At 44.2% G+C, this 23,689-nt stretch overlaps 1 protein-coding gene across 2 annotated transcripts in view; it reads right to left on the bottom strand.

Moving 5' to 3' along the window:
• Positions 1 to 10,608: 10,608 nt before the first annotated feature.
• The window catches only part of pdlim1 (PDZ and LIM domain 1 (elfin)), an 85,189-nt gene continuing 72,108 nt past the window's right edge, over positions 10,609 to 23,689 (bottom strand). The window contains exons 5-8 of one of the 2 annotated variants that reach the window (XM_073025168.1): positions 22,192 to 22,497; positions 14,927 to 15,078; positions 12,178 to 12,295; positions 10,609 to 10,973 (exon numbers count right to left, since the gene is read on the bottom strand). In XM_073025168.1, the coding sequence (XP_072881269.1) occupies positions 10,784 to 10,973; positions 12,178 to 12,295; positions 14,927 to 15,078; positions 22,192 to 22,497 (766 nt within the window). In that variant the 3' untranslated portion in view covers positions 10,609 to 10,783. The remainder of the gene's footprint in view (positions 10,974 to 12,177; positions 12,296 to 14,926; positions 15,079 to 22,191; positions 22,498 to 23,689) is intronic. The other variant, XM_073025169.1, reaches the window with a different exon arrangement.

Raw genomic sequence — 23,689 nt, 5'->3', positions numbered from 1 at the left:
AGTGGCAAGAAAATCAGATAAACAGGAATATCAGAGTAAGTTGGATGGCATGAGAGAGAGAATAAGCCACTGGAATATGTGGGGGAATGAGACTGAAGGAAACATGGCAAGAGCCAGCAGAGACTTGATTGCAAGATGGCTTCCTTTTATTTATAAATAATGAGACATCTGGATGACATTGTGGGCTGTGAGAATATTGCAGAGCAACTGCAGAGAATTACTGAGAGGCAGCATGAGTGGGCAAGGACATGTTAGATGGAATATACAGTAATGTCGGGTGTTGGTGCATGGCCAAGTGGTTAAGGCGTTGGTCTAGTGATCTGAAGGTCGCTAGATCAAGCCTCAGCTAAGGCAGTGTGTTGTATCCTTGAGCAAGGCACTTAACCACACATTGCTCTGCGACGACACTTTCCTTGGACAACATCGGTGGCGTGGAGAGGGGAAGGCCTGCAGCTTGGGCAACTGCCAGTCTCCCATACAACCCTGCCCAGGCCTTCACCCTGGAAACTTTCCAAGGCACAAATCCATGGTCTCTCGAAACTCTTATTTACAGTAAAGTGACCATCCATAGTGGTGGTATAAAAATAAAAAGGCAGAATACTTTTTCATTAGCTGAGGGAAATCAGGGGAACTTGTCACATGGATAGCTGAAAGCTGAGGTGGAGGTACAGCAAAAAACTAAAAAGTGAATGGTAAGTTCAACTTTTTTTGTTAGAGGACTTGGGTACAATAGTAGGGCTGTCTTACTCCAGTTATAAAGAGCTTTGGTGCGACTGCACTCGTACAGGTCTCATCTCTCTCTCCAAGGAAGCATAAGGAGAGGGGGTAGGAAAGATTCTCTTTTTTTCAAAAGATATCATAGACTGGGCTTACTCTGATACTCTGTGGCCACTTTATTGGGTACACTTGTTCATTACTGTAAATATCCTATCAGCCAATCATGTAGCAGCAACTCAACACATAAAAGCATGCAGACATTGTCAAGAGGTTCAGGTGCAGTTCAGATCAAACATCAGAATCGGGAAGAAATGTGATCTAAGTGACTTTAATCATGAAATGATTGTTGGTGCTGGGTGAACTGGTTTCAGTATCTCAGGATCTGCTGATCTCCTAGGATCTGTCACTTGCCACAGTCTCAAGAGTTTACAGAGAATGGTCCAAAAAACTAAAAACATCCAGAGAGCAGTAGTTCTGTGGGTGAAAATGCCTTGTTAATGATAGAACATAAGACCATAAGACATAGGAGCAGAATTAGGCCATTTGGCCCATCGAGTCAGGTCTGTCATTCAATCATGGCTGATCCTTGTTCCCACTTCCCACCCAGCCTTCTCCCCATAACTTTTGATATCATGTCCAATCAAGAACCTATCAAGCTCTGCCTTAAGTACACCCAACAACCTGGCTTCCACAGTTGCATGTGGTAATAAATTCCTCAAATTTACCACCCTCCGGGTAAAGAAATTTCTCCACATCTCTGTTTGAAATGGACACCCCTCTATCCTGAGGCTGTGCCCTCTTGTCCTAGACTCCCCCACCATGGGAGAAGTATGTCCACATCTACTCTGTCTAAGCCTTTCAACATTCAAAAGGTTTCAATGAGATCCCCCCTCATCCTTCTAAATTCCATGAGTATAGACCCAGAGCAATTAAGCATTCCTTTTTTGATAACCCTTTCATTCCCGGAATCATCCTTGTGAATCTTGTCTGAACCCTCTCCAATACCAGCACAACTTTTCTTAGATGAGGAGACCAAAACTTTTCACAATTCTCAAGGTGAGGCCTCTCCAGTGCTTTATAAAGACTTAGCATCACATTCTTGCTCTTGTATTCTAGACGTCTTGAAATAAATGCTAACATGGCATTTGCCTCCCTCACCACCAACTCTATCTGCAAGTTAACCTTTAGAGTGTTCTGCACAAGGACTCCCAAGTTCCCTTGCATCACAGATTTTTGGAATTTCTCCCCATTTAGAAAATATTCTACACAAAGTACACTGCGGATGCTGTGGTCAACTCAAGACGTACAAAAAAGCTGGATGAACTCAGCAGGCCACCACCTTCAACAGGACCCCACCACTAAGCACATCTTTCCCTCTCTACCCCTCTCTGCTTTTCACAGGGATCGTTCCTTCCACAACTGCCTGGTTCACACGTCCCTCCCCACAGATCTCCCACCTGGCACTTATCCCTGCAAGCATAAGTGCTACACCTGTCCCTACACCATTCAGGGCCCCAAACAGTCCTTCCAGGTGAGGCAACACTTCACTTGTGAGTCTGTTGTGGTAGTCTATTGCATCCGGTGCTCCCGGTGCGGCCTCCCCTACATCGGCGAGACCCGATGCAGATTGGGGGATCGCTTCGTTGAGCACCTACGCTCCGTCCGCCACACAGACAGGATCTCCCGGTTGCCACTCACTTCAACTCTCCTTCACATTCCCATTCGGATATGTCTATACATGGCCTCCTCTACTGCCATGATGAGGCCAAACTCAGGTTGGAGGAACAACATGTCATATATCGTCTGGGTAGTCTCCAGACCCTTGGTATGAACAGCGAATTCTCCAACTTCTGGTAATTCCCTCCCTCTCCCTTCCCCCATCCCACCTTCACTCTGTCTCCTCTTCTAGCTGCCTATCACCGCTCTCATGATTCTGCCTTCTTCTACTACCCATAGTGCTTTCCCCTTAGATTCCTTCTTCACCTCTCCTGCCTATCCCCTCCCCCACCCCTTGAACTTTCTTCTGACTGGTTTTCCACCCTCCCTCCACCTTCTTTATATGGCCCCTGCCCCCCTCCATCTTTAGTCCTGATGAAGGGTCTCGACCCAAAACTTTGACTGCTTCTTTCAACAGATGCTGCCTGACCTGCTGAGTTCATCTAGCTTTTTTGTATGTCTAGAAAATAGTCTGTACATTTGTTTCTACTACCAAAGTACATGACTATGTATTTTCCAACATTGTATTTCATTTGCTACTTTCTTGCCAATTCTGCTAATCTGTTTAAGTCCTTCTGCAGCCTACCGGTTTCCTCAGTGCTACCAATCTTCATATCATCTGCAAACTTGGCAACAAAGCCATCTATTCCACCATCTAAACCATTGATATACAGCATAAAAAGAAGCAGTCCCAACAGCAACACCTGCAAAACACCACTAGTCACCGGCAGCCAATCACAAAAGGATCCTTTTATTCCTACTCGCTGCCTCCTACTAATCCGCCAATGCTCTAACCATGCCAAGAACTTTCTTGTAATACCATTGGCTCTTAACTTGATAAGCAGCCTCATGTGTGACATTTTGTCAAAGGCCTTCTGAAAGTCCAAATATACAACATCTACTATATCCCCTTCATCTATCCTACTTGAAATCTCCTCAAAGAATTCCAACAGGTTTGTCAGGCAAGATTTTCCCTTAAGAATACTACACTGGCTTTGATAGAGGTCAGAGGAGAATGCCAGACTGGTTCAAGCTGAATATAAGATGACAGTCATTCAAATAACCAAGGTTTACAACAGTGGTGTGCAGAAGAGCATCTTCCAACACTTGAAGTGACTGGACGACAACAGTGGAAAGCCACAAGCATACACTCAGTGGCCACATTATTAAGAACGTCTGGAATTTTTCAGTTTAGGGAAATGAGAAGTGACTTCAATGAAAGGTATAATTTCTATGCGATTTGACAAGGTAGATATTTCCTTGACAAGTATGATGTTTCTCTTCTCTACAGTGCTAAGAACAAGGGTTCAAAGTCTTCTAATTAAGGATTGGCTATTCAGGACAGAGATGAGAAAGAATACCTTTACCAAGGTTGGTGAAATTTTGAAATTCTCTATCGAAGAGGTCTGCAGAAGCTCAGTCACTAACTATCTTCAAGACACATAAAGAAGGAGATTTTTAGATATCAGAAGATATGTATTAGTGCAGGAAAGCAGCACAGAGATAAATGATCAATGGTCTAAATGCCTGCTTCTGCTTTTTATGCGCTAATGTGAAATAAGCCATTGCTGAGTTTGTAGTACAGGTAAATAACAAGGAAGACTTGTGCTGCAAAAGTATCCACCGAAAGCCATCTCTAACAAGAGTGGATATAACCACCTACCTTTGAAATTCAATGGCATGGCCATCACTTAGTCAAACACCGTCAATAATCCTGGGTGCAATCCCATAAGCCAAAATGCCTACTGGATCAACCAGATAGACAATGGCTAAAAGAAAATTTATCAAAGGGCTGGATGTCTTCTGGCAAGTGATTCAGTTTCTAACACCCCAGCACTTTTCCACTCTGCAAATCCCAAGCCAAGAATGTGATGAAATACCTTCCACTGCGCTGGGGGAGTGCAGGACCATCAACTCTCAGAAAGTTCAGTACCATCCACGATAAAACAGTCTGATTTGCACCTCTTCCACCACCTTAAATCTTCACTGACTACAACCACTGGTGCATAGCATCTGCAGTGTGCACCATCCACATATTCACCCCTTTGCTTGCCTCTGATACTCTGATAGCCACTCCCAAGCTTCCAACTTCTAGTGCAGAGCAGCAGATACAGGGGAACACTGATAACAGCAGGTCCTCTAAAGTCGCACAGTGTCCAGACACAAAAATGTATTGTTGGTCCTTTGCTGTGGGTCCATCCAAGTCCTGGAACTTCTGCCCCAACAGCACCGAGGGAGAGCCTTTATACGAAGGTCTAATTAGAAATGAAGTTAGCAGGTCCGGGTTCCACTCTATGGACATTCAAGGTTTTGCTGTGGGCTGGTGAACTGCCAAAAGTACTGTTAATCAAGTGAGATGTTCAGTTGATGCCGCAACTGAGCTCTTGCATATATTTGGAAGGTCCCATGGAACCACAGAGATGGCTAGAGGTTTCTTCCTGCTAGCACACCCAGATCTTCTCCTTCCTTCAAAAAACATCCTGTCATTCATTGTGTTGTTGCTCAGTTCAAAGCAGCAGCTATTTCATTCAAAATACCTTTGACTAATGATACTATTTCACTTTAACTTGCTTAAGGTGTTCTGTGCAAAGGACCATTTCTTCTGTCCACACTCTGGACTCACTATGAAAACAATGAGATCCAGATTGTTTGTTATTTTTCTGCAAAGACTTGGATTAAATGTGAAATAACTATGCCCTGATTTAGATTAGATGAGACGGGATGAAACACCAAAACAACGTCTATCAAGCCAGAGGAGGGCTCCATTGGCAGCACACAGTCGTCAGTCATATCTGGCAGGCAGGTTCCTGCTTATTAAAACAGACCTGCTGTGTGAATCAATGGAACTGTATTCTCCAATGGAAGAACTGTGATTAGAAGAGTGTAGTCATATAAGCATGAAGTAATTCTTTGGCTGTTAGTGTGAAGTCTGAGCACAAAAACCAACAGTTCAACTGAAGTAAAGCAAATAAATAAATTGCTAGAGGAACTCAACAGAATTTTGCATCTCATAATGTCTCAAACCAAAATGTTGACAATTCCTTTCTCCATTACAGATGCTGCTCATCCGACTGTTTATTTTTAAGTTCGAGCATCTGCAGTCTCTCATGTCTCCAGCATTAAACAGACAAATATATTGAGTGTGAAAGCTAAAATTATGGGGGCTCGGTGCTGACGTTAATGAAAAGTGCCCACAGCAGCCTCTGTGGCGGGTGTCCCCATGGCTTTTGTTCGAAGGTGAGGGGATAGTTCTTGGCACCGGGAAGAACTCCAGAATCAGCAATTATTTATTTTTAGATTGCTGATGTTTACTAACTTCCTGAGCACATGAATATACAATCAGAAAACAAAGCACAACAGGTAATGAGAAGTAAAACAGCCACCGCTGCTGGAAATCGGAAACAAGGACAAAAAATGTTGGAAATACTCAGAAGATCAGGCAAAATACATGGCGAGGGAAACAGTTTGTAGAATAATTGTCCACTTTAAATACCCCTGTGAGGTGGCAGGTGATAGGAATGTATGGAGAATAAAAATTGATGAACTTCAATAAAAAATGAATTACAAAAAAATAGAGATTTTGTAGGATTAGTTTTTAGATGTGATTGTTGGTTCGCATGATCACAGCTGTTATGACTCTCTAATCCTATTTACTTTCAAGTTATCGAAGAAGACCTGTGACCTGAAATGCTAACTCTATTTCTCTCTTCACAGAAGCTGCCTGACATGCTGAGTATTTACATAATTTTCATTTATAGATACAGCACGGTTACAGGTCTTTCCACTGCCAGCAACACATACGTGACCAATTAACCTACTAACCCATACGCCTTTGGAATGTGAGAGGAAACTGAAGCACCCAGAGGAAACCCACATGATCGCAAAGAGAACGTACAAACTTTTTACAGACAACGGCAGGCACAATTTTTGGTTAGTATTTATGGCAGGCTCTGGCACTGACTTTATGTAAGGTTGCTGTTGCAAGTTACTTGCACCTGGTCTGTAGAGGATATTATACAGTATAAGACCATTGGACCATAAGCCGTAGGAGCAGGATTAGGCCATCTGGCCAATCAAGTCTGCTCTACCATTCAATCATGGCCGATCCTTTTTCTTCCTCTTCCTCAACCCCATTTCCCAGCCTTCTCACCATAACCTTTGATGCCATGTCCAATCAAGAACCTATCAACCTCTGCCTTAAATACACCCAACGACCTAACCTCCACAGCTGTATGTGGCAACAAATTCCACAATTCACCAGCCTTTGGCTAAAGAAATTTCTCCACATCTCTGTTTAGAAAGGGCGCCCCTCTATCCTGAGGCTGTGCCCTCTTATCCTTGACTTTCCCACCATGGGAAACATCCTTTCCACATCTACTCTGTCTAGGCCTTTCAACATTTGAAAGATTTCAATAAGATCCCCCCTCATCCTTCTGAATTCCAGCGAGTACAGACCCAGAGCCATCAAACATTCCTCGTATGATAATCCTTTCATTCCTGGAATCATCCTTGTGAACCTTCTCTGGACCCTCTCCAATGCCAGCTCACCTTTTCTAAGATGAGGGACCCAAAACTGTTCACAATACTCAAGGTGAGGCCTCACCAGTGCCTTGTAAAGCCTCAGCATCACATCATTGCTCTTAATGTTGGTAGCTGACAGTCAATGATCAGCACTAACTGGGCCACTCACTGCAACCTGGATTTGGAGATAGAGGAGGCAACAGGAAACTAAACGGTTTTGGAGGTGGTCACAAACACTCTGAATGAGAATTGTTCCTAAACACTGGAGGTATTAACCAATCACTCATTTCTGCAGACATCAGTTGTCTATTTCCCTTCACAGATGATGCCTGGTGCTTTGACTTGCTTCTGCATCTTGTGTGCTGCCCCAGATTCCAGCATCTGCAATTTCCTGTGTCTCCTGCAAGATCTGGGCCACTGATTCTCTTAATACTTGCTGGTATCCTCCCAAGCTCCTATTCCTAACCATACCCTTGGAGATGTAACAGGTGGGGGGGGGGGGGGGGGAGTGGTGTTCACAACTTGCAAGAAATTGAAACTCCATCTGCCTGTCACAAGATTTTCAGACAGGGATAAAGACCTCAAGAGGACCTGCCACACACCCAGACATGTATTCGAGTGCTACATTGACGGTTACTGTAAAAGAGTGTATCTGGTTATGCTCATCACTAGGAAAGCCCAGCTGAGATTGTGATTGTTCTTCCTATACCAGCTTAGGGTGCATCCTGATGAATTTTTTTCCTCAGCCATTAGAGTGCTGTGACCACCACTAACACCGTTTGGTCTCCTGTCGCCTCCTCCATCTCCAAATCCAGGTTGCAGTGAGTGGCCCAGTCAGCACTGATAATTCGCTGTCGGCTACCAACATTAAAAGACCTGTTCATCACCAGAGCAAAGAAAAGAGCTGAAAATAAATTACTGCTGACTTCACCCAACCTAGCAGTCACCTTATTCAATGAATTACCAAAAGGGGGATGTTGCGAGTCCATGACCACCAGGACCACATCTCGTCTCTGAAACTTTATTTCCTGGTGCTACCCAGCTCCTCAACAAAACTCACTCAGGTGTAATACTCTGACTGCCCCTGCACGACATCCGCTCAATGGCCTTTCCTGCTCTTCTTGTTTTGTTAATTAGTGAGTCTGTTCACATGTTCACATTTATTTAAGTTTGATTATTGATGTTTGTACATGTGACCGTTCTGCTAATTGCCGGTTGCTCATGGCTGCTCGCACTTTTGTCCTGTAGATTGTTGGTTGCCTTTGCGTTGTCTGTTATGGCATTGCCCTGTGATTTATGCTCGGCACCGAACTATAATCAATTCTGGTGTGTTTCACATACTGGCAAGAAAGTGATTCCGATTCTGATAAATCTTGTAGAGGCACTATACAAAATCTTCCACCTGGACACGTTTCAGTTTGGTAAGACAACTGCTATACACATGACCACAAGAAACTGCAGAGTGTTGTGGACACAGCTCAAAATATCACATAAGCCAGTCTCCTCTCTATGGACTCATTAATTCCACACAGCATAAAGCAGCCAGCATGATCAAAGACCCCACTCATCATGGACATTCTCTCTTCTCCCCTCTCTAATCAGACTGACGATACAAAAGCACATACCACCCGGCTCAAGGACAGCTTCTATCTCATTGTTATCAACCTTCAACACACCTCTTATACAATAAAGTGGACCCTTGACCTCAGAATCTCCCTTGATACGGCCTTGCACTTCACAGTTGGCCTGCACTGCACTCTCTCTGTAGTTTTTACACCATGCCGCATTGCTGTTGTTTTACCTTGTTCTACTCCAATGCACTGTGCAATGACTTGAAACGTATGAACAGTATACAGGACGAGCTTTTCACTGTACACGTGACAAAGACAAACCAATACCAATCTCAGCAAGGACAGGGGAGTAGTTAACTAACCAAAGTGCCAGGGTGAATAAGTCATTTACCAGTGGAAAACCAGTAACAAGTGAAATGCTGCAGGGATCAGTGCTGAGGTCTCAACTATTAATCATCTATGTTGATAGCTTGATGGAAGGGGCTGAGTGAATTCAGGCCACGTTCTACAGCGATAGCTGCTGTTAAGTTGTGAGAAGGCAGTAAGAGCCTGCTGAGGTATATGGATATGATACGTGAGTGGGCAAGAAGTTGGTAGGCGGACTGCAGTGTAGGAAAATGAGAGATTATTTATTTTGGAATGAAAACTAAATTTTGAGTCGGGCTAGAGTAAGCATGCAAGAAATGGATTGGATGGCTCAATGTTTGCCTACTCTGGTGGAGGAAAGCCATGACTGAAGAGAAAGGCAAAACAAATTCAAACCACTTGCCTGAGAGATAACAACTTCAGAACTAATTCAACAGAGAATCTAGACAGAATTGGACCTTACTGGAAACAGGTTGGGAGGCGTGTGACAGTCTGTTGGCTTTGCAATGGATTTTGGTTGCTAACTGTCCCTTTCGTTGGGGATACAATCAAGAAAGGGAAGAGTCACCGGGGTTTAAAATATGGAACTATCAGCAAAATTGAAGAAATGTCCCACTGCCTGAGAAGAACGGAAAGGGGCACTTTCCATTCTTCTTCGACGCACCAACTGGCGAGGGAAGGTGGAGTTGGATGGTAACAGAGATAGAGAGTATGGGTGATCATAGTAACATCTTTAATTTGCAAGAAGTTATGCAATACGAAATTAAGGGGCAGCACAGTGTCACAGCAAGTGGCACCACTGCCTCACAGCACCCTCGACCATATCCCCTACTGCCTGAGAGGAGTCTGCTTGCTCTTCCTGTGACTGTGTGGGTTTTTCTACATGACGGTGCTGGTTAACTAGCCACTGTAAACAGCCTATAATGTGCAGGTGAGTGGTAGAATCTGGAGGGAGATAATGAAAACGTGGGGAGAATGACACAGGATCCATGTTAGTGTGCTTATTTCCATAATGAGTGACTTTAATTCCAGCCAGGTGGAAGTGGTGGGAGGGGGCAACTCAAGGAGGAGGCAGAGCCACCATGGTAAAGAACGGTGCAGTCAGAGTGGAAATGAGCTGGGAGAGGCTGTGGAACCATGAGCTGAAGAAGACATCCCTTGAAGAGTTTAAAAATGTTCTTTAAACCTACCCATGTTCAATGTTTTGCTTGTTGTAAGATATAGTATTAGCTTTAACCAGGTTACACTGCTGGGAAACATCATTGGATGTTTTCACTACTGGAAAGGCCACTGTGTTTCCCAGTGAATACCAGCAAACTGAGTAACTGAGTCAGGATGAATCCACATATCAGTCCCCATCTTGTACTGTGCTCACAGGCCTTGGCCAGAGCTGGGAACAGGAAATGGAATGAGGCTGCAGGGGCAGCTCAGTGTTATTCCAACCCCCCCCCTCCCCGAAACACATAAACCAACACCATCACCTGCAGCTCATCAGTCTCCAACACTCAGTTCAGGTTCTTGCTCAAAGAACGGAAGATCCAGAGCAGCTGTAGAACTGCACCCCAGCCAAGAGTGAGTGAGGGGTCAGGAGGACTGGGGTCGTACATAACTACTCCCGAGGGCAGAGTGGAACAGTACACTTACCAGGTCAATGCCTTTCAAGATGCAAGAAAGGAAAAGAAGGTAAGAGGAACCATTTAGATAAAAAAGGCAAAAATCATAGTTAAACATCTGTAGTTTAATTGTGCCTCATTACATTACAGAGGCCTTTGCACTAAGTGATTACAGAAATCCATTATCTTTTTTAAAAATGTGTGAAAAGTAGTTCATGTACATAGGTAGGCATGCAAACTTAGCCGGTTATTCCACAGGTTTATGTTCAGAGGGAAATGTTATGACTTTGGGAAGACGGTAACGACATCGTAACCCTCAGGAGGCGTGGATCGCTCCTTGGCGTGCTGCTCGCAGTAGATGGCGTCCCCCACAAAGAAGTGTCCCTTCTGCTTCAGGTTAGTTCCGCAGTCTGAGCAGACATAGCATTCTGGATGGCGGAACCGGTCGCGCACTTTCACAATCATTCCCCTGCAACAGTTCCAAACAGATTTCACCGTCAGGCAATCCTTACTATTTGCTAGAACGGATTGTACAAACCAGCTAGTAACGTGCTGCCTCTGTTTCATCAAAGTTCATTGACCTGAAATGTCAGCCGATGAGAGATGTGTGTGTGGGAGCTTCCCACTCCCAGTGGCCAATTGTGCCCCAGGTAAGGGAAAGTGATCGGCAGCAGGATTCCTGAATGGAATTTGATTGTAGATAGGATATTCAATGACAATGGACATCACAGCACATGCCAATCCAAACCTCACCGTATTTGCATGGGGTGTGCTCTACAGCCTATCAGGATAGGTTAGTGGGCAGGGCCCAGGACCAAGAACCCAGAAGGATTTCCCTTTGCACTCTAACTGAGATCACCGAACCAAGTTCTGGCACTTCTAGTCCGAGTGACTGAGGGGACCATCGAGCACGCCAGTGAGGATGCACAGCATTCTGCAACAGCACCTTCACGGACTGAACAATGACACAATGAAAAGACCAACCAGGAAGAGCCTGTCCAATTAACGAGCAGGCAAAGGATTTGCTGCCAAAGGGGCTATTCCATGTTTCTTTCCCCACCTGTATAAAATGACAGCCGGGGCTCAGTCCCCGTTTCAGACTCTGACCCAGGTACCTGCACAAGCTGCTCAGTGCAGTTCAGAAGAAGTACGACAGAAGCTGTTATTACACAGAAATAGGCATAATTACTCCTGTTCAATGATAGCAGGTCTCTGCTCCCGCACTCTGCGAAGATTTATTGATGGACTACACCACCAGTGCCAAGCATCCCAACTATTGTTCTGATCATAAGAGAACCATAATGTTTCCCCATCTCCCTCCAGCCCTTCACCATCCCTCACCACACCCACCCCTGCTCTCCTGGGAAGACCTTGCACTGGTCACAGATACAGGACATCTTCTGTAAGCTCTTCCCACCACTGCCTAGCAGCTTCTACATCCCACTAATGGACATTGTCCTCCCCCAGCTGCTCCCAAGCCTCCTTAAATCCTGCACCCCGATCCCCTCCTTTCTCCCTGGTGCCTCCTCGTTCCTACCTTTGGGCATCTCCTCAATGCCAGCTCCTCAAACAGCTGGGCCCTTGCAACTACCAGTCCCTTCCTATTGGTTCCACCTCACTTCCCCAGCAGGCCGAACTGTGCAATGTGGTTAGATGACAGATACCATACTCACACTATCCCGGTGTCACAGATCTCACACACAGGTAGCTTCTGCGCACTTCCCACCGTCGAGCCAGCCTTGGTTGCAGGAGCCTTTACTTTTCGGAACCCAGACGGCTTCTCGGTCTGTCCTGAAAAAGCCAGACAAGGCCAGGTTTAAAATGAACGTAGAATTTTACCTTCATGCATTCACCCTAGGTTGCCATCCTCTGACCTACCATACATATAGATGAGTGTCTGGGAAATTGGAGGGATGGGTGGGGGTGGACTTTGCTGCAGGGTTGCAGGCATCTCCTGCAGGGGTGGGAATGGGGCATTTCTGTAAACTTTCTCTTACCCCCACGCTCCATAAGCCACAAAAATCAGGAGCTGGGTTAAAGTGGGCAGAGCTGGCAGTGCCGAGCAGACTCACTCACCCACTCACTGAGTAAGCCACTCTTCTGTGCCTACTTGCTCTCCACTGCTAGCTCCGTGACGCTCTCCCATATACTTCCAACTTACAAACAGTCCAGGTTATGGACAGTGCTCAGGAACAGAACCCTGTCATCACCTGCGAGTACCAACAATATTTTTAACATTAACGTGGGAGGCCATATTGAGAACAGATTGGCGACAACATCTCCTCCTCACCAACGCACCTCAAGGATACATGGTAAGCTCATTGCTCTAGTCCTTCCACACACATGACTGTATGGTAAGACACAGATTGAACACCATCTATAAATTGGCCAATGACACTATTATTTTTGACTCAGATGGCGACGAGGAGGAGCACAGGAGTGAAATAGATTGGCTGGTTGAGTGGTGTCGCAACAACCTTGCACTCAACAGCATCAAGATCAAAGAACTGATTTATACTTCAAGAACGGGAAGCTGGGAGAACACACACAAATCCTCATTAACAGGTCAGCAGTGGAAAGGGTTGACAGTTTCAAGTTCCTGGGCATCAACATCTCAGATGACCTATCCTGGGCTCAATCACGACAAAGGCACGCCAACGGTTAAACTTTTGGTCTTTTCACACCATATTCTGTAAGTGCTAGAGACTGCTGTGAGTGAAAATCCCAGGAGATTAGCAGTTTCTGAAATATTCAAATCACCCCATCTAGCACCAACATTCCTTCCACGGTCAAAGTCATTTAGATGACATTCCATCCCCATTCAGAAGTTTGGTCTTAACAACAACTGATCCTCTTGACCATGTCTGCATGCTTTTATGTTGCAACATGATTGGCTGATTAGATATGTGCATTAATGAGGTGTACAGGTGTACCTAATAAAGTGGGCACTGAGTGTTCATGTCACATCACCATATAGCAGCCCCTCCACCACATTTAATCTGAAATGTAATCATATTTGTTCTGGAACTCCTAAACCAATTGTACTGTGGGGACTGCAGGGACGAGGGCAATCTCCAAGACTGCAGTTGTCACAAAGGTGTGGGGTGGGGTGGGGAGTGTGATCTGGGAGGATGCAGATGATCTGAGATGACTTAGACAAAATGGGAGAGTGGGAAATGCATGGCAGATGCAGTTCATTGTGGATAAACATAAGGTTATCTACTTTGATTGTAGTTCCTATTAAGGTGCTTGGGAAGGTGAAATGTCTGAAGTCACCTGGACCAGATGGATTACACCCCAATGTTCTGAAAGAGCTGAAGAGATTGAGGAGGCATGCACAGTGTTCCAGAGGACTGGAAATGTGCAATTATCACTCCGCCCATTAAGAACAGAGGAAGGCAAAAGAAAGGAAATTATTGACCAGTGGGAATAAAGCCCTCTTTATTCCCACTTTGCCTTCTGCCAGTCAGCTAATCTTCTGCCCATGCTAGCATCTGCCTCGTGTGGAATCTTGTCAAAAGTCTTCTGAAAATACAAATAAACAACATCTATTGAATTTCCTTTGTCTATCCTGCCTGTTTCTCTATAGATGCTATTACTAAGGAGAAGGTGCTTTGCAAGCTGAAAGATCTGAAAGTAGATACATCACCTGGACCAAATGAACTATACCCCAGGGCTCTGAAAGAGGTCGTTGAAGATATTGTGGAGACAATAGTAAATAATTTTCAAGAATTCCTTCAGAACAAAAATGAGGGTGAATTTCTTTACCAAGAGGTTGGTAAACCTGTGGAATTCATTGCACCATACAGCTGTGGATGCCAAGTCATCGGGTATATTGTCCTGCATGCAGTGTAACAGCTAGTGCAATGCTTTACAGCACCAGCGATCGTGGTTCAATTCCCTCCACTGTCTGTAAGGAGTTTGAACATTCGTCCTCTCCACCCCCACCCATGTCTGTGTGGGTTTCCTTTGGGTGCTCCAGTTTCCTCCCACATTCCAAGGAAATATGGATTAGTAGGGGTTATTAAGTTGTGGAAATGCTATGCTGGCGCTGGAAGAATGGCTACACTTGCAGGCTGCCCTCAGCATACATTCAGACTCCACTGGTGGTTGATGAAAATGAAACACTTTACTGTACGTTTCCATGAACATGCATCATCCAGTAATTCAATCATCCAAGGAAGAGAATTCCAAATATTCAACACCCTCTGCTAGAGGTAATTTTCCCTCCTCAGTCTAGACTGGTCAACCTTTATTTTGAAGTATCAATTCCTGGCTCCAGACACTTCCACTAGGGGAAAGGATTAGTCTGATTCAGAATATTATATATTTCGATGAGTGCACTCTTAGCTCTAAACTCCAGAAAATACATAGCAGGGGTAGAAAGGCCTGGGGTCTGACGGTGGGGCCCCATGATCCTACCATTGTCCTCGCTTTCCAGGATCTCCTGCAGCACACGGAACGAGGCTGACTGCCGAGGTGGCTCCTCCGTTTCCTGGTTTTCCTGTAGCATTTTGTAAACTTCCGACTCTGTGTCCACCACGGGCTTACATGGCAGTTTCATTGGCTCCAAACTGGAACGGAGAACAGACACATAAGAGAAACTTAGAACATCGAGGCACCCAGTCGATATTGTGGGCAATGTGTTGAAGATCTTTCGTCAGGTCCCAATGCCAAAATCATGCAACATAAAGCCATCAGTGAAAGGTGATTGCAAACAAGCACTTAAATTGTCCAACTTTCATCAACATTCCAAGAAGTTCCCAAGCGAGTGATTGGATTTTCTACCTCTAATCACATGTGGAGATCACACTGGAACTAAGTGACAGGGACTAGCATTACAAAAATATTTGTAGTTGATAAATATGAACAGTGAATGGGTGCTTTATTCTATGCCTAACTCATTCTGCCACTGCCCTGAGAGTGTGTGATGGGACAATGCCTTACTCAGTGGTGTATGAGCCAGCACCCACATGGTTAAACACCCACAGCCCTCTGAGGTACAAAAATTCCAAGAATTCAAAGCCCTCTTCAAATAAGTTCCTTTCATCATCTCTCTCTTAAAGGGGCAGACAGGACAAAAAACAACTCAGGAGTTTAGAATGAGAGGTGCTCTCATTTCTGAGGGATCTCCACAGGATAGCTGTTATGAGGATGCTTTTCTTAGAGGAGGTAGTCTAGAACTTGACTTTTCTGGAATTTTTCCTCCAGTTCTAGACCAAATCCTCATATACTCATAAAAGGCACCAAGCTTTGCCCTGTGCTTCTACTGTAGTCACATGAAACACCTGTACAGATTTAATAAGATTTTCTAGCCGTACACTAACTCTCCTTCCAATAGAAACCAATATTCCACTTCATTTTGTCACACAAGTTTACCCAAACCTCCAGAACACCAACTGAAAAGTTTAGCATCAATTGAACAATATTCTGCTTTTTCCAGTCTTGCAGGATACATAAGCTAGTCTTGATCCACATTATGCTCCACGTGACACCTTTTTGACCGCTCACTTAACCCATTGATATCCCTGCGCAAACAGTGCGTCCTCCGCAAGGTACTTCCTTTTTCAACAGAATTTTTATCAATGAATTTGGAAACATTACACTGGATCCCTCTTATATAGATTGTAACTAGCAGACCCTACTGTCCTAATCCCTTATGTCCATCTCTAGTTGCATGTCATCATCATGATAATTACCTGTTTCACACACATTTGCCCTTGGTTATGGATACCAAGAACACCACCCTTCCACCACAAGTGACAGCATTTCTGTATGCTTATGGAATGGCCAACGTGAACCAAGCTCACAAGCTTATTCACTAGGATGCAGCAAGATGGAAACTCTCCAGCCAATCTTCTTTCTTACCATCCCTCGTATACCCACTGGCTGGGAATTCACTGCCTTTCTTTTGGGACGAGCAGTCAAATGCCCTGACTGTCCAGAGCCCCAATGAACATCAACGCCCATCTGCTGCTGCAGCTTTGCTGGAGACTGTGCTTTTTGGGTTTCAGTGTTCCTTGAACTGCACATGCCTCACGCTGCAGGACGTTCATTGAACATCGAGCGGGACACAGAGCCAAAAGGCCCTTTGGCCCAGGATGTGCCAAACTAATTAAACTAGTAATGAATGCCTCATTAAACTGATCCCTTCTTCCTACATTTTGTTCATATCCTTTCATTTTCTTAACATTTATGTGCCCATCTACAAGCCTCTTAAACACTGTTATCATATCCGCCACTACTAACACCTGACAGCGCAATTCAGCCACCCACCACTCTCCTTTGAACTTACCCCCTCTCACTTTAAATATCTCTATTATTAGACATTTCAACCCTGGGTAAAATAACACAAACTGTCTATAGTCATGCCTCTCATACCCTTATAAACTATTAGATTTTCCCTCAGCTTCGGTCGCTCTGGAGGAAAATAGAGAAAAAAGTTTGTCTTTGCACATGCTCTCTAATCCAGGCAGCACCCACTCTTCTGTGCCCTCTCCAAAGTCTGTGCATCCTTCCGATAATGGAGTGACCAGAATGAAATGCAATACTCCAGATGTGGCCTAACCAATATTTAATAAAACGGAACATAGCTTCCCAAGTGTTGAACTCAGTGCTTTCTCCACTAAGAAAGGTGAGCCTGTCATATACCTGTACTGTATCTTCTTTACCTCCTTATCAAACCTGAGCAGCTACTCAGGGAGCTATGGACTTGGAATCTAAGATCTCTCTGCACATCAATGCTGTTACGAGTTCTGCCATTAGCTGTTTTACTGTTCCCTTTCAGTAAGTGCAAAACCTCACATTTAAAACACAGAACACCACAGCACTGTACAAGCCCATTTGGCCCACAATGCTGTGCCAAGGCAACAACTAAGATCAAACTAACCCTTCCCTCCTACATAGCCCTCTATTTCTATTATCCATGTACCTATCGAAGAGATTCTTAAATGTATCTGCTTCTACCACCACCACTGACAGGCCGTTCATGCAGCCACCACCCTCTGTGTAAAAACTTACCTCTGAAATCCTTGCCATGATTTCCTCTGATCATCTTAAAATTATTCTCCCTGGTATTAGTCATTTCCGCCCTGGGAAAAAGTCATTGGGTGTCAACATGCTATATCTGCCTCTACTACTATCCCTAGCAGTATGTTCCACATACTCATCACTCTCTGTGTAAAAAAAAACTTACATCTGACATTCCCTGTATACTTTCCTCCAAGCTCCTTAAAGTTATACTCCCTCGCATCAGCCATTTCTGCCCTGGGAAGAAGTTTCTGACTAACGACTCGATCTATGCCTCTTATCTTGTAGAACTCTATCAAGTCACTTCTCATCCTCCTTCACTCAAAAGAGAAAATCACTATCATGGTCAACCTATCCTGGTAGAACAGGACAGCACAAGATCAGAGCCTTGGGCCCACAATGTTGTACCAAACCAATTAAATTACTAATCAAATAGCTATCAAATCTCTTCTGCTGACACAATGTCCATATCCTTCCATTCCTCCCTCATTCATGTCTCTGTCTAAATGTCTTTTGGAAGTCTCTAATGTTTTTCCCTCTACCACCATCTCAGGCACCCACCACTCTCTGTGTAAAAAAACTTGCCCCTCACATCTCCTTTGAAATTACCCCTCTCACCATAAATGCATGCCCTCTGGTATTACACATGTCCACCCTTGGAAAAAGATACTGTCTGTCTCCTCTGTCTATGCCTCTCATAATCTTATCACAAAAGATGTAATCGTCATAAAACATACTCTCTAATCCAGGCAGTCTCCTGGTAAATTTCCTCTACATTGTCTCTAAAGCTTCCACATCCTTTCAATTATGAGGCAAACAGAACTGAAAACAATATTTCAAGAGTGGTTTAACCAGGTTTATAGACCTGGCAGCATTACCTCGCAGCTCCTGAATTTAATCCCCCATAGCAACTTTGAGGGATCTATGCATATCGACCCCAAGATCCCTCTGTTTCTCCCACACTGTTAAGAATCCTGCCATTAACCCTGTGTCCTGCCTTCAAATTCAACCTTCCCAAGTGAATCACCATATATAGGCATCCATGGATTTGCACCTTGGGAAGTTTCCAGAGTGCAGGCCTGGGCAGGATTGTATGGGAGACCAGCAAGTCTCCCCTCCATGCCACCGATGAATTGTCCAAGGGAAGGGCAAGGGCCAATACAGCTTGGCACCGGTGTCGTCACAGAGCAATGTGTGTTTAAGTGCCTTGCTCAAGGACACAACATGCCGCCTTAGCTGAGGCTCGAACTAGTGACCTTCACTAGACCAACGCCTTAACCACTTGGCCACGCGCCAACACACTTTCCAAGTTGAACTCCATCTGCTACTTCTCAGCTCAGCTCTGCATCCTGTCAATGTTCTCTGGGACCTTGCCTATAAAGGCGACATGAAGATCTTGGTCAAGGCCCCAGCATTCTCATCTCTTGCCTCTCTCAGCAACCTGGGGTATATCCCAAATTAATGCTGGGAAAAAGAGCTCCCTCTGTTCAGGAGTCTAGCACAAGTTGTTAATGATTCCATCCCCACCTCACTACACTCCAAAAGGTTAGGTATGTCAGAAATCTTTGCAGACTAAGCTCACCCAATGCTACCTGTAAACGAGCTCTACTACAGCAGCCTAGCATTGTGCTTTAACATTATTTACCTGCTATGTGCAGTGTTCAGTAAAACAGCAACTTTCCTTAAGACCAGTGAGCGCTAACCTGCTGCAAACAGTCAGCTTAAGTTCAGCCTTGGTTGTGTGAGCAGGCAGAGTCAGAGTGGTTCAAAGATTTGTAAACAATCTTCAGCAGCATTTTCAAGCCTTGGTGTTTTGGGATGACTTGAAGATGTGTAAATTACAAGACTTTCAGTACACAATACCTAATGTTCCAATACATTTGACAAGCTCAAAAGGGAGGACTTGGAGTTCAGAGATGATATTTGACAATAAGCACATCTTTAAGATAATTGCCAAAGAATTAGATCATTAAAGTTTTCATACAGAAAGTCCCTATGATCGGAATCCATTGGGAGAAAAGTTAGTGGTAGCTAAAAGGAACATACACTAGAAGGGAAGTGCTTGTGGGTCTAATGAAAAAGATTGGGAGCTAGGGTCAGGTTTTTAAAAGAGCTGACTCAAACATAAAGGGCGAATAGCCATTTGTCTATGCAGTCCAAACTGACTGTGGAGGAATCATGGCCAAGATAAGGAACAGATGGAAAAAAATTCTGCGGGAGGCAGAGTTAGATTTCTCTGAGGGAAAGTCATCAGCCTGAAATATTAATGATGTTTCTTTCTCCACAGCCTGACTTGCTGAGTACTTCCAATATTTTCTGTTTTGTTTCAGATTTCCTCCATCTGCATTATGCTTTTTGAGATGGACGCCATTCTGCTGCAAGACTTAATTGGGCTGAAATGCCTCTTCTACCTGCAGTTGGGAGGATCTACATGGCTCAAACTCTGCCTCTAAAAGGGCTGGTCATTCTAAATGATAGTTTTTTTTAAAAAAAATACATCTTTCTCAAAATTTGGGGAAATGTCAATGTAGTTCAATGCAACCAGCAGATAGCGGCTGGCTGCAGGAAGTAGCTGAAATGCGCAGATGAGAGGATTGTAAGGAGTTAGTTAACACCTGAGCAACAAAGGAGCAATAAGATGTCAAAGAGTGATGGGGAGGCCCAAAAAGAATGGCAAGAGCCAAATGCCACTAAAATGCATTGGAACTCTATTAAACAGAAACTTGTTGATGTGATGTAATTGATAATTCTGGGTGCAAAGTGGCATAGTTTCGCATACCCCACAGCACCAAAGATCCAGGTTCAATCTTGACCTTGGGTGACATCTGTGGGAAATGTGTATATATTTTGTGGCCAAGAATTCCCTTGGCTGATCTGATTTTTCTCCACATTCCAAAGACGTGAAGGCTGGAAGAGTAATTGGCCGCTGTAAATCACCCTAGTTTATAGATGAGACTCACAAATCTGTTTGCTTTTCTTCAAGTTGGTAAGCAAGGTGGTAGATAGTAAGTATATGAATGAAGCATATGGTATTGATAATGTACTGCATGGTCAGCTGGACCTGAAGATTAAGGCAAAAGCAATCTGCAGTATATGGGTGAAATGGATCCACAACTGGTTTAGTATTAGAGGCAGAGAGTAGTGTTGATAGGTGTTTTTTTCTGACAGGAAACCTGTGAAAAGTGGTGTACTGAAGGGATTGGTAGCAGATGGCCTGGTTCCTCTCTCTTTCTCACCGTCTGACTCAATGAGGCTAGGAGCATTGCATTTTCTTCCATCCAGGTTCGACGTTCTTTCCCTGTCCCTCTCTCCCCTTCTCCCATAGTTGATGGCACATCTTCGTTCAAAGAACATGTTGCGCAGGAGAAAAGGCCCAGTAACTGCCTTCAGCAACAGCAGTCAGTGGTAGGGGACTCAGCTTAACCCCATTTGTCCCTCTCTACCTCAGCCTAGACCTGAAATGGTTTGGACCTCCAATCCAAGAATATGGAGCAGCTCAATGACATTTCTAAACAGAGTGCACAACCAGCCATTTCTCTGCCATCATTGGAGGTTTTCGAAAAAGTTCTGTGTCCAGTAAGATCTAGGGACAGTAGACATGCTGCCTTGTAGAGCCTAGTGTTACAGGAAGCCATGCATGTACATAGTGTCAAGACCTGGATGTTCAGACATCAACACCAGTACTTTCCTTCAGCATGTTTGCTCCTCATATCTTTTTATTGCCCACTGATGAATACACTCACACACAGATCAGTGGTAGACTGAAGGGTCTGATGATGTTAGCATTGTCTAAAGGCAAGCTGAGGTATCGTAGGGACTGTCCCACACAAGATATCAAAATGAGCTTGCTGGATGTTGAACCTGCACTTTGCTGGTTGGTGCCATATTGGAGTAATCTGATCTCGGTGAGCTTGGCTTCACATTCTGGTTAAAAAAAAAATCCATCCCCACTTTACAGTCTGTACTCCATTTTCAGTTTTAATTTCTTTAGTGCTGTGATCTCCAGAAACCCTGGGAATGTCAACTAGGAGATTTCATTCACTAAATGTGTTGGAAAAGAGTTGTGGATTGGTTCCAGATGAGAGTAAGAGAAAATGAATTAACATAGGATTTGTATAAATGAGTGTTGCTAGTTGGTGCAGAGTCAGGACATTGAAGAACCTCATTGTATACCAAGGGTTCCCAACCATTTTTATGCCATGGACCATTACCTTTTAGCAAGGGGTTTGTGGATCCCAAGTTGGGAACTTCCCTCTACTGTGGAAGTGAGAGGGGGTGAACAGTATTGAATGAAGGGAAAATGGGGGCAAGAATCGGAGAGAAAAAGAAAAGGAATGATAAGCTGGCAGGGTTTATGAACAGAGGTGGAAGAAGGGACATGTGAAGCACAAAACCCAGCACAAACCAACAGGCCATGGTCTTTTATTATCCTAGGTGAGGGTGATGGGGAAGGGGTGGAGTGGTAGGTTGGGGCCTTTATAAAAATATTGACATAAAGCTGCCACTCAAGCCTTCAACGGCAAATAGAACCAGCCGGGTCCAAACAGCCCAGACCAAAATGCGTGCAGGAAATCAGCCCAAAGTGACGTGCAAGTGTGCAGCAAAACCACAACCCGGCACCCATGAAACACACAGCACAGTAAAAAAGGGCTTGTTACCTGCCAGCAGTGGGACTTATTGTTGAGATCTGTCCCTGCAAACTGTCCATAATATTTTGCTGAGAATAAAGTTGCAGAGGAGAATTAAACTGAGTGTGAACCACTCGAAGCCCTGGCACCTCCACCTCCACTGGACCTGCTGGACAGTACTGGGCAGCTTCCTTCAGCTCCTCGGGTCCGACCCGGAGTTGGCTTGGGATGGAGGAGGTACTGTGCCTCCTGCGGAAAGCTGATGGCGAGCAAGAGAAAGTTGGAGCATATACAGTGGCAAGAGGAGCTCGAAAGAACCCAGTAGGAGAGAGTGGGCTAGAGCGCAGGATTAATTTTAAGAATTAGGAAAGAGAGGAGAGGAATGATTTTAGAAAAGCAAGCAATGGCATGATGATGGGGAAAGAAAGACACTGTCAGAGACCTCAGTAAGGATTCAAGAGTCAGCAACGTTCACAATACACAATAAACACTGTTGTCACCAGGTATATTGGTGGACAGAGAGAATATCCCTCTGTTGGGCTTCTATATACCTTATCTATAATATCTAATAATACCCTATTATTGGGCTCCATTTCCCAACCCTCATCCAACCGCTTCCTAGCTGATAACCAAGAGATTTTTCTGGTTTTCCAGTAACTAATGCAAGGACAATAAGCAATCCATCTACAGTGGATTCCGGTTAATTGGGACACATTGGGACAAGTACATTTTGGCTTTGTTAAGCAGCTGCCCCAATTAGACGAAGTTTCATGGAACTAGTTAAAACGTATAAAACAGACAAAATACCATTTAACGGAGTAACTAATTAGGTATTTAAATGAAGTATAGAACAAATTAGAACACTAACAATACTACCATAGTACTATAAAACTGTAGCTAGTTATCAATGCAGGAGTTCATTCAATCTATGCTGCCATGTTCTTCTGACTGGCTGTAAAAATGAACAAAATTGGCGCCGACACCTAGTGCAGATAGTGGATTGCCTTTATCCAATGCTTTCGACGATTGCATCTTCCAAATCTTCATTTTCATTGTAACATTCAAAATGATTGTTGATACCTTCAAATTCTTCATAGTTCCCAACTTGTTAAGGTAGTGAAATCACTTCATTTCACTCCTGGCTGTTTATGGCATCTCCAAGCCTGAATGCCTGAAACTGAAGTGAGTAAAATGATTCTAAATTATCTTACTGCTTATTTCTTGCCAACTATCAGTGACAAAAATCACTACTTTTTTTTTAACACAAGCACTCATAACTGATGCTGTTTAAAAACTGTTCACACTGAGCACAGTGTAGTGTTTGACAGCCACACTAGTGCAGATGACTGAATCTAGTTAGAAACTTCAGTAGCAGTCTTCTGTCCCAATGAACCCGAATTAGGTTAATATCACTGGCATACACGTCGTGAAAGTTTTTTGTTTTGTGGCAGCAGTACGTTGCAATACATAGTAATAAAAATTTTAAATATCAATAAGTGCATCAAATAAGTAGTGAAAAAAGAGAGGA

Source organism: Hemitrygon akajei, chromosome 21, assembly GCF_048418815.1.
Source record: "Hemitrygon akajei chromosome 21, sHemAka1.3, whole genome shotgun sequence".
NCBI classification, from domain to species: domain Eukaryota; kingdom Metazoa; phylum Chordata; class Chondrichthyes; order Myliobatiformes; family Dasyatidae; genus Hemitrygon; species Hemitrygon akajei.
This window is presented reverse-complemented; position numbering and strand designations above follow the sequence as displayed.